At 39.5% G+C, this 19413-nt stretch overlaps 1 protein-coding gene and 1 long non-coding RNA gene across 3 annotated transcripts in view; one reads left to right on the top strand and one right to left on the bottom strand.

Annotated features, from left to right (window-relative positions):
• The window catches only part of LOC117944723, a 24896-nt gene extending 15666 nt beyond the window's left edge, over positions 1-9230 (top strand). The window contains exon 4 of the long non-coding RNA XR_004656640.1: positions 9219-9230. This is a non-coding gene — a long non-coding RNA (uncharacterized LOC117944723). The remainder of the gene's footprint in view (positions 1-9218) is intronic.
• si:dkey-215k6.1 (transmembrane protein 132C) overlaps positions 1-19413 on the bottom strand; it is a 244993-nt gene that overhangs the window by 157647 nt on the left and 67933 nt on the right. The window contains exons 1-3 of one of the 2 annotated variants that reach the window (XM_034871796.1): positions 15654-15658; positions 9746-10164; positions 8509-9077 (exon numbers count right to left, since the gene is read on the bottom strand). In XM_034871796.1, coding sequence (XP_034727687.1) covers positions 8509-9077; positions 9746-10003 — 827 coding nt within the window. In that variant the 5' untranslated portion in view covers positions 10004-10164; positions 15654-15658. Of the gene's footprint in view, positions 1-8508; positions 9078-9745; positions 10165-15653; positions 15659-19413 lie in introns of those variants that run through there. The other variant, XM_034871794.1, reaches the window with a different exon arrangement.

Here is a 19413-nt window from a genome sequence, read left to right as displayed (position 1 = left end):
CAAGTCGGACAGAAATCTAACCGGCATGCAACGGGCGCCGATCGCCGGTGATCGATTCTGCGCAGACCTGGCTCATCTTGAACGAGCCTAATGTGTGTGCATGAACAGTGCTTAACCCACAGACACCCCACCCGGCCCTGATTGGAGGATCTGAACAGGGAGCGGTGGATTTTTGCAAATTGGACTTCAAGCTGTAAATGGTGCCAGAAGAGCCAGATTTTTTTTAAATAACCTGTTGTCGTGTAGCATGTTGTTCTTCTCGAACATAGGTTCAGTTTCAGCAAATGTGACAAAAAGTTAGTTTTATTAGTCTTACCCACTGCACATTTAATATGTTGTAAACAAAAAAATGAGGAGGGAAACATCCCCTAATCTAAACTTGTTTTACCATGTCTGTTTTTTCCATTCAGATTTTTCAAGTCACTAATTGCTTTTTAATTTGAGTCACAGTTTGAGCTACAGTTGTACCAGTTGTCTCTCTCTCACAGTGGCCACATGCATGCCAGTTAAAACCCCTGTCATGATCCAATGTACATTCCTAAAAGGTAGTATGTGCTTTGCCAACTAAACATGACAATGTATAATGAAATGCAACAAACCAAAACCAGGAGTTAACATTTACGGTTAGAACAGCTTAGCTCTAGCACAAACACAAACAGACAATAAAGCTGTGGTGCACCTTCACATAGAATATGCAACCCCATCTCACATGTTCCTACATGTGAAGCGGCACAAGCACAAAAACTGTAATAATAAAAAAAACAATACATTTCTTCATATAGTTTGTCTAGGGCACAAAGATTAGCTGACTATTTCCTAATAACAGTTTCCACAAATGACACAGAAACATGCCACTTTTTCATCATCATAATCATAAACTGATTTATCTTAGTTTATCATGAAGGCTGCAGCTGGCTGTTGTGGTCATGTTTTCCTCAGGACCTTCTGCAAGAATTAATATTCGCCAAAGACTTTAGGCTTCGGTCTGACCTTCCAGACTCAGCTGGACTCTTTCAGACTGGCTCCTGGCATTAGGTCATAGAATAATGTAGCAAAGCAGTTTTTAAATGTCCACCATTTAAAGAGAGAGAGAGAGAGAGAGAGAGAGAGAGAGAGAGAGAGAGAGAGAGAGAGAGAGAGAGAGAGAGAGAGAGAGAGAGAGAGAGAGAGAGAGTGTGTGGGTGTGCCATCTAATACTGGAGATGCTGTAACCCTCACAGATTAATGGGTTTAAAATCTACATTCTTGTCAAACATGATTATTGCTTCAATGTTAGCTTCAATGTTAGTGTGCATATGTCAATGTTAACTCTCTCAATGTATGAAAAAGTCTAAATATATTTCCTGATAATATTGTGTTATTGTATATTTTTGTCTTCTCAAGAGTTTTTTGTGCGCATATGCCCGTGTTTCCATAATGCCTCATATTATTCCCTAGCAGATTATTTAACTTGTTTGTAGCAAAGAGTGCTGCAAATTATCTGCAGAGAACCAACATAAAATCTTTAATGGAGAATTATAGGATGCATAAAAGTACAGGAAAAGTATCGTTACTGTGCAGGTATAAAGTAGCTCCTATGCAGGCAGAGGTATGATGCAATAACGTTTCAAATTAAATCAAGTTAACTTTGATAGACCAACATCACATGCAAAGTCTCTTTGCCCGCACTGAAAATGTGCAAAATGATCCTCTTCAACTCCACATAAACTGCCCCTGTAAAACCAAACTGCTTTCCCTGTTCCTTTTCCAGGAACACAAGTGACAACTTATACTTCAACTTCTACAATTGAGAATGCATTTGTCTTAAGGCTCTGCTCTGCTATGTATCTTGTCCTGGCTCCCTCGTCTTGGCAGACCCATTCTAGCAATGTGTCATCAGGCAAATGGCGCCCACAGTAGTGTCTCAACTGCAGTGTAATATGATCTTCCACACAGATTCTGTCCATTCTCGTAGTAATTCACATAGTCAAGTAATCATTCAAGTAGTCAACGTTTTTGCTAAAACAGATGGCATGTCTTCTACAGATGGCGCGCTGTGGGGGTGTGACTTATAAGTTGGACCAATCAACGCAGACCTAGGTCAAAAGGAAAAAGTCTTGGCAAATTATTGTTTTGTTACAAATCCATCAGAGTCAGAACTATTTCACTTCACTTGCGAACCTTGGAGAGGTAGCATGTGTGCTTACAACACACGTAAGTTGGAGAACAGAGCATTTCGTTTTGTTCATTTAGATGTTTTAGTTTTTATCATTAGTTGTCAATTTCTCCATTTCCTAACTCTAATTATACATTGATACAATTAATATTAATTCCAATTCAATCTTCTAACTTCTTAGCTCAGTCCCTTCAGTCTTAATTACTTAACTTTTCTTACTTTTGAAATCTCCCAATTAGCCATTTGTTAATGTAGAATAATAAGATGGAGAATGAGAAGAAGTAAACAGAAAAAGACAAAAGGCAGAGAGGCACTGACTTGAATAGAGCCAAACATTCAATGTGTTTTACTTATTATTGCAGAATGGTTCTTTTAGTTTAATGATACAGTACATTAACCCAGGGATCCACAGGATGCGGAACGGCTGCGGATCGTCTGCACTGCGTGACGGCTACGTGCTCCGCCGTCCGTCAGCACCCAAAAGGTCCAGATCTGTTGCAGAATGGCTGCGGCCATGACTGACAGCTGAAGTCACGAGGACCCACGAGATCTCGCAAATACACGTAGAATGGAACCACAAAAACAACAACAGTTTGTATCCATTCCGAGGAGTAGAGAACAAACAACTCTGTGCTGTGTCTTCAAGTTGTAGTGCAGGGAAATATGATCCGCCGTGAGCACGTTCTAATTTATTTTGAAAATTTTGGATTACGGATGTTTTTTTTGTTTTTGTACTTCCTGTCCCGCATCTGCCGTGTGCTGAATTGCTGAGGAGCTCACACAAAAACACAAATGTAAGTAGGTACTCAAAGGTTAACACTGTTAAACATCCTATTTCTTGTCATTTCGACAATCCACGATTATCAGATTTGGCGATTTAGTACTCATCAGTTAGCTTTAGAGTTGCTACAACATTTTTTAGAAGTACCTTATCATCCAACAAATTAAGCCGACATGTAAAGTGAAGCACTCCTGCAAAAGCGTCTACCTGACGTCTACTTTGCTGACCAAAGACACAATCAACTCTAGCTACTCTTGGGAGAAAGAAGAGATGACTAATTTTGACTATCAATTTAAGTACACGAAAAGTCAAAGCCTATTGAAGATCTTTTTACAGTGGGTCGTGGGTGTTTTTGTTTTCACATCCCACAAACTTATTGCCTTCATCCCAGCTGAAAGAAATGCATCTAATTCTCATCCTTTTTATATTTTGTATCTTTTCAAGATTGGCTAAAAAGTATTTGTGAGTTTCAGGGGTTTAACACAAAGAGAAGCAGAGAATCAAGGACGCTGACACACAAACACATGAAGACAGAGAGATTACAGACTGACCCAGAGAGACTAATGACATGATATAATCCAGTAGAAAATATCACATTTAGGCACACACAAATCACATATTGTATAACAAAAAAGTGATGAGGATGCTTAACAAAGCGGATTTGTACATGTGCAAAAACACAATTACACTAATAATCATTAGCAATGTGTTAACTTAATCCCGCAAATACACTCACACACACACACACACAAAATAATAGATTTTCCCTCCTTGCTGGTGAAAGGGCATTTGAGGTGAAATCGATGGTCGAGCTTTGTGGAATCAAGGCATCCTGGACACGTGGGCGTACGTGTGTGGTGACAAAAGAAGAAAGAGTGTGTGTGTGAGGTGTAACCAGCAGATATGACTATCTGGTCCTTAGAAGTACATCTCCCCTCTGATTCTATGAAAAATCCACTAATCCCTAGACACACACACACACACACACACACACAGAAAATAGAGAGAAACGAGAGAGAACACGTGCAGATTGTGAAAAACATATTTGCCTTTAGACAACCGCTATGTCAATCAGTCTCTCTCTGCAGTATATCACTCTCTCTTACACACACACAATGTACAGTTTTTGTAGCTATATCACTCTTACACACACACACACACACACACACACACACACACACACGCACACACACTACAGTATCCCCTCATCAGTAATTATCTCGCTAATTACCTAACCAAACAATGATACCACACAGTTTAAGACAACAGTTTTTTAATGAGGGAGATAGTAATCACTTTGACCCTTGGTCTGTAAACATTCCCAATGTTAAAAATTATTGAAATGCTGAACTAAACCATTAAAAGCCTCAGAACTTCTCTGGCAGGAGCTTCCACTGATTAAAACATGATATTAAATATGTTTGGCTAAATGCTTAATCAACTAGAGCTGCATAGGACATGAATTCATCATCAAGTTGTGTCCTCTTTTCCTACCTTTTGAAGTTAGAAGTAATGGTGTGCTGGTAAGTGAGCTAATTAATTTGTGTCTTTTGTTTTCTGATGTACTTATTAAGGATTGTTGCATGAAAAGGGAAGTTCTAGTTTTGATTTTAGAGTGAATGAATTGTAGACATTCCAGCAGAAAACCACTTATATACTGTATGTTAACAATTGGCGGAGTAAGGACTGTATCCGTTTCCTTTAGAGCTGGATTGGCAGGTATGTACTTGGGCAGCAAGACTGTTGTCCTGTGTCTTTCTGTGTACTATGATACAGCAGAAAAAGTATTGTGCTTTGATTAACAACATGAAGATCGAATCAGAGGCTCCATCAACAGATCAAGAATTTATGGGGCAGTTTGAACATTATGTTAGAGAGTTAGCAGAATTTTGCAAGGAAACTTATTTTAAATGTCTCTTCTGCCTTCTGCACTATTGTCACAACTGTTAATCCAGTAATGAATCAACCCAAAACCAGTGCATAAAAGCATTTTTGGTTGTAGATTTTACTTTTTCTGGTGCACAGGAATATATGTCAATAACATGTATGGAGCTTGTATGAGTTTTTTGATGAACTGAGCAATAGGACAACATTAACAGTCAGAACCAACAGAAAAGTAATGGAAACAGAATTACATTGGAGACAATGTGCGTACTGTTCAACACTTTTTTAGCCCATTGTGAAAACAGCTCAGCCCAGGTCTGCTTGGCCCCAAAAAAAGCAACCATCTGGCATATTTGATGCCCATAATCTTTTTGTTGTCTCATATTTAAGGATTTTTCACTGTGTTTAAGAGGAAAATGTGACATAATCGTATACCTTCACCGTTGAATGTGGCAAAGTTGAAACATAGCAGGAATGTCTTCATTGTACTGTAAAACTGCAGCTAATCTGATGGAAACCTAGAATTCGGATGCAACAAATTGGACAAATAACCCCTTTTGACAAATATCCTTTTTCCCTTGTTAACATGATAAGCACAAAATACCTACTTTTTGAGTAGTTCTTAATTACTCAAAAGGTCTCTCCTCTTGTCCTTTCAACTTTAATATTTGTTTAGGCACAGAGAGCTAGGGACTCTATTTAAGTTTGGCCCATTAATATTATTAATATATAAGCTTGAGTTTCAAAAACCATATTACAGACTTATCTAGCACATGTGTCATATGTCTGTTGTGTTCTTTCAGCCATAAAGATGTTTAGTTGTCTAACAGTCATTTTCAGTCCCAGTCTGTGACACTGGCACTCTGTAATAGTATAAGTCCAGGAGCAGCAGACAGTTGGAGCGCACAGAAAACCTTTAGTTTTAAATTTACATATTCATTTCTTTTCTTCCTGTGACTAAACTTTTAGCATCATCCTCTGGATTGATATAAAAAAGGAAGTAATTACATTGTTTTTAACTTAGTATATGAAGACAATATGTTTCTGCAAAATTGACTTTTTTTTTTTAATAGTAAACTTTCATATGGACCCCTCTATATGAGAAATTAAGAACTTTTTGGGGAGGACAAAAGCCAATGGCTTTTCCCTTCCTTCCTTTCAGCGTTTTCTATCTCTTCAGTTATGGTCCCTCATTTATTTCTCCTTTTATTTTTCCCTCTCTTTCATTTTCTTCCTGTTTCTGTATGTCTCTCTTGCTCGTCCTTTCTCCGTGTGCCTTCACCACCTCAGCAGTTTATCATAATCACATCACCTCTGTGAGATAGAGCACACTTAAGGCTTATTACGTGTGTGTCTCACACACACAAACACACACAGGAATGAGAACTACTTAAACCTTATTACGTGTCTGACTGTGCTTCTAACATGGGAGATTATCCATGGGACTGTATGCTTGGGCAGAGGGCAGGAGCTGCAGGTAGGACACACACACAAACGCACACACGCACACACACACACACAGACAGAACCTTGGTTCAAATCCAGGTCATTCTGGGCCTTTCTGTGTGGCTTTCTGTGTGGCCTAGTGGTTAGTTTTGTTGTCAGAACTATCAGTACAGTGCTGCGGAGTAAGGTCTGGCTACACCACAGTATGTACATTGTGGGATAGGTAAAAAGAAATGTTTGTATGCATTTCTTCAAACCAGAGAACATATTTCTAAGCCAAGGAGACCTTAACTGAAAGCGAGATGGAGCAGGGACCCCCTACTAGATACAGTACATTGTGTAAAATTAAGTTGCATATTAAACTGGAGCTACAATAATGTGTAGGGCGGCCTAAAGACTTCATAAATACCTTTTTTTGCATTGTATAGTAAGCTATTAAGATAAAAATTGTTGGCATACTTTTTTTAAATCATGTCTTAATGTTAAACATACATAATGTGTTGTATTCATGTTGAGACTTTAATATTTGAAAAAACTTTCAAAAATTAATAATAATTTGGCAGCCCCCTGTATTGACTCTGTGGACCCATTAGGGGTCCTGGACCCCCTGTTGAAGATCCCTGCTTTAAACCAATCATAATAGTCTTGGGTGGCACTATGCCCTGGACGCGGCAATGTTGGTGCTGAAAAATGGTCTCGTGAAGGAACTTGTTTTGCACCCCAAGAAAAAATTAATAAATGCCACAAACATTAACTTAAGTTAACTGTTGACACAATACAGTAACATGAGCTACACAAATTAGCTGGATAAATGGTTAAATGTAATTTGCTTCTGGGAGTTTATAGCCGTGTATATTTCATTCATAGCAATCCCACACCAATCAGTCCCCAAAATGTCCCAGTTAACTACAAAATGCAGTGAACATAGTCTTTGTAATTTGTAACAATTAGTCTCTGAAAGAACCAAGCAAGCTTGCCTTATTGCACACATATTTTCTTCAAAACTTGAATTTTTTAGCATGTTGCTTGCTAGCTTGAAATTTGTAGTCGTTTCTCGGAGCAAATAGAATCTGAGAACGGCAACACACAGAGAGAGGAAGATGAGGGACAGAGATGCCAGGTAATTATCCTGGAAATGTTATTTTTTGTGAATCCAGTTTAGCTTTGTTACAACTGTTTGGTAGGACAAATGACATATTGGTATATGAAGTCCCAGCTCTGCCCAGTTTCAAATTAAGTAGAGTTCTACTCAGTCAGAATAAGTAAACACACGTAATTAATTACATCAAATAGAATTAGATACTAAGACATTCTCCAAAGGCAGCACAAATATCAACATTCTCTTCCTGGAAGGGTAATATTGTCATTCTGAAAAATGCAGCAACTGAAGCGGTTCCAAATACAAATGTTCAGCTTTCATTATCTAAAATAGATTCTTCTCAATTAACATGTTCAGTGTTCCAGGTTTTCTTTGAGTGAATGTGAAACTGAAATACTGAAAATTGTTTTCAAAGTTGTTCCGAGATGCTTTCTAAATCGTTTTCAACAGTTCTAACCTCTTTGCCTCATACAGTGCTACAGTATATACAGCCACGGTGTTGTGTGCTGGGATGTTCTCTAAATAGAATACATTGAGAAAAATGATAAATCTGTCATTTTTTAAATCCCTAAAGTCAGTGTGTGAAGGGATGAGGGATAGATGGGCTGCCGTTATGCGTGCTTAGTATAGATCAGGGGTTGTAAACTCATTTTCGTTAAAATTTGTTTCCTGGGACACAAGCACATGAAAACAAATTTCAGATTATGTGGAAAACCATGTAGGTAAATTCTTAAGGCACACCTGAGACACATTATGGGTACCACCTTAATGTATGAGAAGCCAGGATCTACTCTAATGTTATTCTTCTTCTTTCCCTGTCACCCCATCCTTAAGTCCCTCAGCTTTTCCCTCTCCCTCTTCCAATTTTCTGTTTTCTTCTCTTGTCATGAATATTCATAAGGTTGTTCTTTGCACGGCTCCTGCAAGAGGCTTGGTACACAAAGGTGACAGCCATCAACCTCGGGAGGCAGCGGTGTTCAGAGATGAGAGAGAGCAGATGAGGAGGAAAGAAATAAGTGGAGATGATAGAAAAAAAGAATCAGAGAAACCGTAGAGAAGAGGTAATGAGACAAAAGAGAACAGAACACCTAATTAAAAAAAATCAAAGCCAAAGAAGTTATTTGAAAGCATTCGTTATCCCACCTCAATGTAAACTGTTCCGTGTTTGAACCTGTCTTCATGTAGACGCCAAACGCCACCGTCTTGCCAAGCCGAACCGGACTGGGTGGTACCAGAACCTCCACATTTTCATCCAGTCTCAATTTTTCTCCTTTGGCAGAAACTGGGCCAACGGTCATTGCCACAGAACCAGCTTTCAGCATGTCTTGTAAACCCCCATCCACTGGTAGGCTCCACTGGCCCATGCCCAGGCCTCCAAGAGGCCCGACGTTTGCATTCTGACCTCTCCATGGCTCATTAACAATGGAGGGACACTCTTGACCAGCTCCTTCCACTGGTATGATTGAGTAATACACATCCACTGGTGGTAGAGTCACTTCAGGAAGTCTTTTTCTCACTTGCGGTGGTGTAAACCAAGCTGGGGGAATCTCCAGACGGACCACACAGATGCCAGATGGACCCATGAGCCGGCAGCCCGCCGAGGGTGCTGCTTCACTGGTGTCACGGATGGCCATGGCCCTGACACATGGGAGGAGGGCTAAAGGAGGCGGCTCAGGCTCATCCCAACGCCGCCCTACCAGATAAAACAGCACCTGAGGACAAAACAAATGCAGATAATGTCCAAATTGGTAAATTAGTAGATGAACAGCTAGCCAACAAGATAATTGTCCAATGATACCAAAACAATCAAAACTACAAATGTTCTCTTGCAAAATGGGTTGGAAATTGCAAAGAAAATGATCACCTGCTCCAATTTATGAAAATGTTTTTTTGCGTCTTTCTTTCTTGCAGACAGATTTCTGCATGAGTATATTCTTTAAATGTACCCTGACCAATACATTGACATCAACAATGGGTATTTACATTTACAGGGGATGGAAAGTACTGTACTTCCCTCAATACTTACAAATGATGTAATGTGAAAGATGTTACTTGTACTGTTAAACCCAAAGAGATTTACCACCCAACCATGCAGCCTCCACAGAGCATTATATGATCTTTCAGCTAACTGTTTTTGTTTTCCGGCAAGCAACTTTTTTTTGCTTCGGTTCACTAATACTGCTCTCATTCTTTTCTTAGCCAAAGGTCAAGCTTCAAGTGGTCATTAATGTATGTAATGATAGAATTCTCTCTCTCTCATCATGCTTCCTGTTTGGGATTGGCCTATTAAGTATAATATAAAGCCTAAAGCCTTATTTAATTGCATGAGAAGATTTATGAGTAAACACTGAATGAACAGTCAAAGTCAAACTGCCAGTACCTGTATCCAGGGCCGTGTTGACCCCACTCTGGGCACCACCACTTGACCTTTGACCCTCCAGTTCAAAGTCACCTGGTTGGTCGGCAGCAGCAGATGTGGTGGTGGTCCCTGAAGCAGCTCCACTGGGATTGGCTGCTCAATGCTCAGGTTTCCGTAGCTGCAATTGACACTTGGCAGGGATTGTGGGGCGGCGACGGCTGGTTCCAGTTGGTGGAGGAAGAAGGGCTCAGTCCACGATGAAAGGCTGCCGTTTCGCATCACCTCTTGATTGGCTTCCCGCAGGAAGAAGGCAGAGTCTGCACCACTTAGCTGGCATTGGACTGGGAGGTAGGTGGGAAGGGAGGAGGAGAACCGGGGCTGGGAGAAATCCAGCCCTCCTCCTGGTCCAACTCCTGCTGCTCCTGCTGGGCTGTCCGACACTGAGGAAGAATAATAGGAAGAAATATTAACTTCCCAAATATAAAAACATGCCTTTCATAAAACAGATTACTAATGCAAACCCTGGCTGAAGCGCACAATAATTACAGTGTCATTTGTAACAAACGCTGTGTAAATCCGAGACTCATTGACATGTGAAAGTATATTTATTATATACACACACTGATATAGACTCACGCACACTTCAATCATCTTTTTTTTCACATAAATTCTCACATGCATTACAACTCATTGCCACAACTTATACCACACTACAGGGTGTTTTTCTACAAGGAGAAATGAGCACACACATTCGTTCTCAGGCCTCTTCCTACACAAAAGTAATTGACTCAGCATCACACAGGGATCGACATTAATGCATTACTTTTTTTGTCCCCATTTGAAAGGAATTACACTAGCATATATCAAAAATGACATTTTGCTCTTTGGCAGTTCATTTCCATTTATTTACATACTGTTTTTTTATTTATTTTCAAAAATTGTGAGTTTGAAGCCTGGGATTACCTTGGTTTTGGTGCACTCTCTCATATCAGACAAATACAAGGGGTTACAATGCGAGGAAGTTTAGATCCCTACCCTTTATCCTTCATCGCTCAGTATGTATTATTCATCTGCTGTTTGGCTTGTCAGCATTATATAGTGCAAGGCACTAAACCACCAAACTGATCCCTTATTGCACACTATTGGAATATGTGTTTTATCCAAAAAAAACACAGTTAATCCTATTGTGGTTTAGTAGAGTTCAGGAAGATATAGAAAAATAACAAAATTGTTTTTACTTTTATTGTTGCTTATTAGTTTGTAAACATGTATGTAAATTCCTGTTCCTACATATTTTGTGTACATCCTATTCAAAACACAGAGCCACCGCTATTTAGATCTAGAAAATTACTATATATATATATATATATATATATATATATATATATATATATATATATGGGAATGATGCCAGCTAATAGAAATAACAAAATATACTGTAGAAAACTGAACATGAATGCGCTAAATGGAGTTCTGCTGTACAAATGCCACAGAGAACATTTATAAAATAGTGCATTTTACTATACAAAAATAGATGGAATGATTTCCATTTTAACACACCAAGGAACTAGCGCTCGCACAAACAAAACACACATGTTCAGAAGTGGGTTTGAGCGGAAATGTGTCTTTCCTTGTGTCCTAGGGTAGCGGAGTGTGAAAATATAATGAGGGTGGGATAGCATAGTGCTGTCTGGGGCAAGTCACACTGAGGAGACTTCACAAAAAAATAATGGCAGAGAAATAAAGCGATACCTCAGTGCAACATGAATAAGCAGGCTGGTTTGGTTATGCTGCATGGGCACGTATGGATAAAGGGGGGGGGGGGGGGGGGGGAGAGAGAGAGAGAGAGAGAGAGAGAAAGAGAGAGGTGACGTGGAAAGAAAAACACAAAGAGACAATTCCATGAAGGAAAGAAGAGTGATATAGATGAGAAGGAGAAACTAAAATGAGTGGGATGAAAAGAAAAAAATAAAGCTTTGGAGTGAAAGTTGAGATGGGCTGACAAGGGGAAAAAATGCAGAAGAAAATTTAGTTTGTGTTCATACTGTATTCATGGTTATACTGAGTGTTGTGTGCTTGGTCATGTGCTTTACTAGGAAGACATTTAATGCTGAGGCAAACTTGTTAGGGTCATGAGAGGACAAATTTCTTTCATATTAATGTAGAGTAAAATATATAGCTTATTTGGCATCACCATACTTAAACAACATGAAACATCAATTAAAAAGGGTCATAAATCATCATTTAGTGACCAACTTCATCTTGGATTAGAGGTCAAAATTATGCACATTTATGACTGCAGGGTCACAGAAGTCTAACGCTTCATGTTTTGGAGCTTATCCATATTGAAGAGTCACATGCAAAAAAGGCTGATTGAATTGTGGCCAAAGTGAATTTTCTAGATGTTGTTTGTAATCATCTACTGCTGACTGACAGATGACTGACAGTTATGTGGTCAAACACACATCAGCACATTATCCTCAGTAAACTTTTTTCTTTTTTTAATTCTTTTCTTTTTATTATATCTGTCCTTGAAATACAAAGGCCTGCATGTGTGTCCGTGTGTGTCCACAGGAGTCTTATAAAGCATATGTCCCAATCCCAAACAGGGAACTCGAATAGCTGACACACACACACACACACACACACACAAACACACACACACACACACACACACACAAACAGAAAATGCAAGTCAGGATTAATCCTTTTCAAATCTGCCATCCAAACACTGGTATGCCATTGCCTACAATAAAACTTGGCATGGTCCCGATTACCTGGCATCTTTACTTTGGCAGCCACCAACCACAAGAGGAATCCATACCCGCTGTGTCATGCTGCACACTGTGTCTGTGTGTGTGTGTGAAATGTTTCTAAGTGCCTGTGTGTGTGGATTTGACTGGTCCGGTGGGTCAATGCATGTGTGGTTAAGTATGCAAAAATGTATAAGTGCATCATCAGTAACATAACGTATACTGTATATATTAAGGTGTGTGTGTGTGTGTGTGTGTGTGTGTGTGTGTGTGACAGCAATAAAGCAGGATAGGCATTCAGAGGATCACAGATGGGCCCTGTCAAATCTCTGTACATCTGGCTTTGTTCCTACCCCCGCACTCACACCCACACAAAATAATCAAAACACAGTGGAGCGTGTAGGACAGGATGAAAGAGAAAGAAAGAAAGATAGCGAGAAGCAAAAAGAGATGGGTTTTGAGTAAGAAAGAGAAATACCAAGATATGATTGTGGCATTAGCACTGCTTGATATTGTGTTGGTTATGTATTGACTCAGATTTTTATATTTACAGTAATGAAAGACAGCCACCCAAATATGATTAGGGCTATCTTCCACATTGACATGGTTTAGGTATCTGTCTGCAAGTGGCTGTGGGTGTGTGTGTGTGTGTGTGTGTGTGCGCACTCAAGTTGGACAAACTCAATGTTGCACCAACATTGCCTTTAACAGCAAGCTTTTACACAAACACAGCAAAAACATGAACTGGAATATTTACACATAAACCATGGGTCCATATAACTTTTCTGTGCATACTTTCAGTTTCATTTTTAGCCAGTGGTGCATTGGCATGGTCCAGGGTTGCCATGCACTGCCAAAGCAGAAGGTCTCAAATTCTCCAAAATGTTATGTTGATTTACTGTTCCTCACAATTTTCCTTAAAAGTATGACAACCATGTACAAAGTCACTTGACTCCCTTCTCCATTCCATCTGTTTGGTCCACTATTCCAGTCTTAGGTTGTTTTGTACAATTGAACAAACAGCTATTCAAAGCTATTCAGAGCCGGAAGTTCAAAGTAAAATATGTCCATGACTGTTTTTCTATATCTCTGAACTGTAGGAAATGAAATAAAAAAATATCCCAAATTGATCAGTGTTTTATAAAAAGCATCCAAGTATATGCTTCACTCAATGCTTTTATCCACAGAAGCAAATTGCCTCCGTTCCCCCACCTGAAAAAATAAAGTACTGTGCAGACACAGCACAGCAAAGAAATATCCATCATTTCCTGAAAAGAATTAACTCCATTGATCACGCAGATGGCACACTATTTGAGACAGAGAAGGAAGGAGATGGGGACGGAGAGATGGATACAGGGAGATATATAGACAGGGATGGTGCAAGATGTGGAAGAAATGAAGGAAACAGTGTTGCGGAGGAGAGGTAATAGGGGAAAAGAGGATGAGAGAGGGATGAGGTTTCTATTTCTGAGCAGAACATTCATCACAAGCATGAGTTTATTTTGGTGGTCACTCCATCTCTATGCCTGTCTCTCTATTTCCCCACCCTGCACTCTCCTTACTGATGTTAATTTTTAAAATGTTAAAGGGGAACTCCAATGATTTCCCACATAAGTGTCACTATACTAGTCATAAGTTTTGCTGCTCAGCTTGTGAAAATGTGTTATATAATTTCTTCTGTGGCTCTGAAGGAACTTTGTCAAGTCAGAGAATAACCCCTGAGGATGTCAAAGTGATTAAAGAGACTAAACATTTGCAACTGTAAGTCTGTGTTTCAAAATGCAAGTATGGCGTTTGATGGTCTTGTCCAAAGCCAAATGGTCTAATGAAAAATGCTTTTGGTTACATCACGGGAAATGTAGGATCCAGTATTGTTGGAGGTCCAGTCACCTAAAGTAAGTAAATCCCCAAATTCTCTGCTTCAATTTTGACCACTTCCTTTCAGTCACCTGCTGTCACTGTAGGGTTTAATTTAGAAGAACATTGCCTCCTTTCATTACAGCAGCTCACTGGAGTGGTTGTGGATCAATGGTAGAGCAGTTGCCTTCCACTTGGGAGGTTGGTGGTTCAATCCCTGTTGACATACAAGACACTGAACCCCGAATTGCCCCTGGTGCGATGCCATCAGAGTGTAAATGAGTGTGAGAGTTATCTGAGGAGCAGGTGGCTCCTTGCCTCGGCCATGTGAATATTTCCTGTACTAAGTAAAGGTTGTCTAACCAGGCCCTTAATTGCTTTGTGTCATGTGACAATTGAAATTGAAAATTTCCTTAAAGGTTGCTGTGTACAGTTAGGGGGATGCCAATTATTGGTACAGGAGCTGCAGAAAAAAGGGAACACCTAATACCATTATGAAACTTGGTACAAAAGTCCTGGTGAGGAAAAAACCTGTAATGGGTAAGTTTGTTAAGACTGTGTTAGTGAGGTGTAAATGCAGCTCAGCTAGTTTTTGAGATATATTATATTAAAATGTAAAGTGTTCTTTTTATTTTGTCGACCGTAAACTGTCAGACTGTCCTAACCCAGGAAATTACCAAGTTGATTGTGCAAGCAGCTCATAATGACCTAAATTTAAATTTGCTGTTAGGCGGCTGTAGTAATTGTTGCATGAGCAAATAAGGGAGTGTGGTGCCAAAGTGTGGCAAATAGGTCAAAGACGCAAAGGACTGCCACCCCAAACTGGGGTTTGTGATCTGTCTGAAACCAAAAGTCAACAATCACTTTTTGAAAGGATTCAACTTATACGGACCATAGTCCGCGAAGCAGTTAGCTCCTCATTTTAATGGTTTTATGTCACTTATTTTTAAATTAAATCCCTGATGTTTTACCAACCCTAGGTATGTTTTTGCCTAAACTTAACTACATGGTTTTGTTTCACGTTACATGTTGAAAACAGCGGTTGTTACGTTAATCCACTGCTGACGTATTTGGACTTTTCCCCGACAGTTTAGGAAGAGAGGATTTTTCCCCTTTCAAATTGTTTTAGCCGTTTCATCCACTAACCCCCCCCCCCCCCCCCCCCCCCCCCCCCCCCCCCCCCCCCCCCTCCCCCCAACTCACGTGCATGGACCCAATATCTCGATCTCTCTTTCTCTCTGTCTGCATCTTTTTCTCCTCTGTACAATCCTTGTTTTCCTCCCCTGTTTGTCTTAGCCCTGTTCTGTTTCCCATTAGACCTTTCCATAGGTGTAATTTGATGGGAAGGCAGGGAGACATGTCAAAGCGAGTAATTTCACATAAATCATGCCTCCATCAGTTTACGACACTCCCACACTTTTTGAACATATTGGAGAAAGAGTGACAGTGTGAGGAAAGATAAAATTATTTAGTTATTAATTATTATTACTATAGGCCAGCTGTACTATATTTTAGTCAGACTTTGAGCAAACGTAACACTTTCTCAACAAATTGTTCAGCTCAGTATGTTACATTCCAAATGATTACTTGATTATAATTAGGATAAACTATTTTATACAGTTGTCCTGGTTTAAGACTGTAACTATAGACGGTGGACCTCTGCAGTTCCGGGTAGATGTCTACCCCAAAAGTTGAAATGAAATATACCTTTTGCCGTTCCGCTTTGCCAATATTTTCCCCTTTTTTATCAACTTTGTCTCTCTCTCCAATTTTTTTTATCACTTTCATTCACTTTGTCCATTCACTCCATATCCAGTCTCTCCTTGAGAAGTAGGAGAAAGGAAGTAAAATGCATAGACCCGCTGAAGGAAATATAACATGGTGGGAGGGAGGACTTTGGGAATTGTAAATGTGAATTCTGCAAGTGTGACTCATGTCAATGCGTGTGTGTGTGTGTGTGTGTGTGTGTGTGTGTGTGTGTGTGTGTGTGTGTGTGTGTGTGTATGCGCGTTTTTTTTGAGTGTGTTTCTGGCAACAGATACAGAGAAGTTTGAAGAGCAATTTCAAGTGGTCATCATACCACTGAGAGACAGAGACAGATGGAAAGAAAGGAAAGTTCTCTTAGAAAGGACTCACACTGGCCCACACACAAAGTATCCAGAGAAATACATTTTTTTCTGAATGAGTGTCATGTTCTGTAAATTGTCTTTATTGTAGGGATTTATGTAAAATGTATGTATGAAAGTGTGTCGCATGGCCTGAAATTTCCACTTTGCCCACAATGAAACAATTGTCCCACAGCCTGGCACAGTTTCTGTTGTCATGCGCGACGCTGTTTATTGCATTTCTGGAGTTAAATTTTCAACCTCTCTTCAACCTTTTTTGAAAAATGACCATGTCACACACATTTAAGCGGTGGTTCTAAACTGGAGACTTGTGTTCCAAAAGTGGACTGCTTGTACATTGATTGAATTCAGAGTGTGTGTCAATTGGGTCAAAAAGTACTTTCATTACTGTTCCCACTGCACGCTAGGAGCGGTAGTAGAACCATGGTGTGAAATTCACACCATTTGAGGATATATTGTGTTTTGAGCATGTCTATTCTCAAACAGTTTGAGAACTTTACTGTACTGGGCATCTAAGAAAGTGAGTTTGTAATCAGCCACTCTATCTGGTAGAAGAAATGGATGGGGATGAAGAATAGGTAGTGTGTAAATTTACTGTATAAATATACATTTTCCTATACGTTATATGATGGTTTGTCAAAAACCAAAAAAATAATATGAACAGTAGAAAATAATGCATTACATTTGGATAAGGTGGCTTCCATTTATTCATTGATTGTTATTGCAATTTGCCCTATAGGCTAATTTGCTAGTACAATAACACATAAATCAACTCTTTACTTTGGTGGGTGTTTTATGTCATAAACTAAAAGTTTGAGCCAACAGTATCAATTGCAGTACCTCACCCAAAACATGGCAGCCAAAAAGAGTGAAAAACAAACAAAGTAGAAGTTTCTTGAATTAAAACAGAGTTGTGAAGAAAAGCATCTGTAAGTGTTGGGCCAGGATCTTCTGGCTATGAATATGAGGAACGGATATATCCATTGGGCCTTGGTGCCATTCAATTCTATACTTTAGTAGTCCATAGCCAGGCAGCCAACTTGTAAAAGCTGCTTATAAAAGGGGCTAAAAGAATCTGAGCATCAACTGACTTAATGGGCCAATAGGAACTAAGTATCTAGGGAGAGAGGAAAGGAGGAAATGATGGTGGGAAACAGGCATAAGATGAGTTCTCCTTCCATCAAAGAGGGGAGGAGAAAAAAGAAGGACAGAACATAACCCCAAAGCATAGGAGCAGAGAAGTTGTTGGGAGAAAAAAAATAAAATAAACAGATAGGTTTCAGTCTCTACAACTTTGACGCACTAAAAGATGGATGAAAAGGGAAAAAAAGATAAAGTAGAAAATAAAGGATAAGAAGAGAGCTCTGAGCGAGGCTTGAAAAACAAATAATGTAGATTTACATTTCAGGGTTGCAGTTAAATGTATTTGTCTTCAACTTAAAAAAATATCCTAACTTCTGCTCTTCCAACACAGCAATGAACATTCAATATAGGATGCTACTGTCAGGGTGAAGGCAATAATTCCATAAGAATAGTAGGCTAATTATTTGTAAAAGACAGTCCAGGCACATTGAGCAGACATACAGCATACACCACACAAACGCACACACACACAGTAAATATGTGTAAATGTTCGGAAATTAACATGTGCACCGCAGGGTCACATCTCAGACCTGAAAGAAGCCCCAGGAGCTTGTTACCACCAGTGGCGCTGTAAAGCAATTTGGCATCCTGCCAACTGCACAGAGTAGTTATCCATACCAATAGTTGGTGGATGTCAAAAGTAGCATGTGTCAGTCAAAAAGGAGGAGAATTAGACGGTAAGCCAGTGTGAGCAACAGAGCAGTTTCAAAACATTTAAGTATTCTTAATTGATTCATAATTTATAATTATTATATTTATTTCATGTATTTGTTTGGCCTTGAGGTTACACAATGCAATTTAGTGCAAAACCTAACTTGCAAAGAAAGCTACACAGGTTGCCTTTAAATTAAATACATCAATATTGTTACTACCTGTTATAATGCATAGTATTCAGCATTGACCAACTAATTGCGGACCATTGATTTCCACTCACACAGAAAAAATGTCACCACTCCTTAAGGCTGTCATCACAAGACTTTTTTCAAAGGTTAAGGAAAACTTAATTGTACTTATTTAAAAATGTTCTTGGGTATTGAGTATTTGGGTTATCTCTATACTTGGGCGGACGGTTCCGTGCACGGGACGTAAACTCGCCGTTTTTCGGAAGTGCTGACTTCTTTCCTAAATTGTAAGCATTAAACCGTCATAAACACGCTCATGCCATACATCATTTGAAAGCTTAAAGTCTACTGATTCCATCGAGCCCACACACAAAGCAATAAGGTGACTCACAATGGTGATAATCATGTTCTGAAGTAAAGAAACACAGAAAGATTTGAGTCTAATCGAGTGTGTGTTTCCTACCTGTCTCCTCGTGTCTTTAATCACAGCGGTGAAAGATCGCCCAAAACCTTAGTTTCCTACATCGAAAACACCCTAAGGTATTAGAATATCCAAGCCTTGTAATCCATAATTATCTGGTCCCCTCACAATCTTGTAGTTTCAGCCCAAGTTTTGACGTAGAGAAATCTAGAGAGTGCATCATTTCTTGGTTTCTATCGTGTGTATCTTTTTCCCTGGGCCCGATACAGCAAAACCAAAGACAGCGTTACATTCTCTGGCTTGTGCAGTTTGCAATGCACGTTACCAGCCAATAGGAGCAGTGTATCTCAAGATACCCCCAAGCTAAGCAAAGGAAATCTCACACTCCCCATTGGGCCCACGTGGGAAAGATTGACAGTGGAGCCCACAAATTAGAAGATAAGGTCATAAAACTGGCATCCTGTGTAGTCAATAAGAAGACGAGTTGATTGATACCAAACATGGCCAACAAAAACTATTCCTATGGTCTCTTACAGCTGTCTGAAGG

This window comes from Etheostoma cragini, chromosome 5 (assembly GCF_013103735.1).
Source record: "Etheostoma cragini isolate CJK2018 chromosome 5, CSU_Ecrag_1.0, whole genome shotgun sequence".
NCBI classification, from domain to species: Eukaryota; Metazoa; Chordata; class Actinopteri; order Perciformes; family Percidae; genus Etheostoma; species Etheostoma cragini.
Note: the sequence above shows the minus strand (reverse complement) of the source record. Positions and strands in the feature narration are given on the sequence as shown.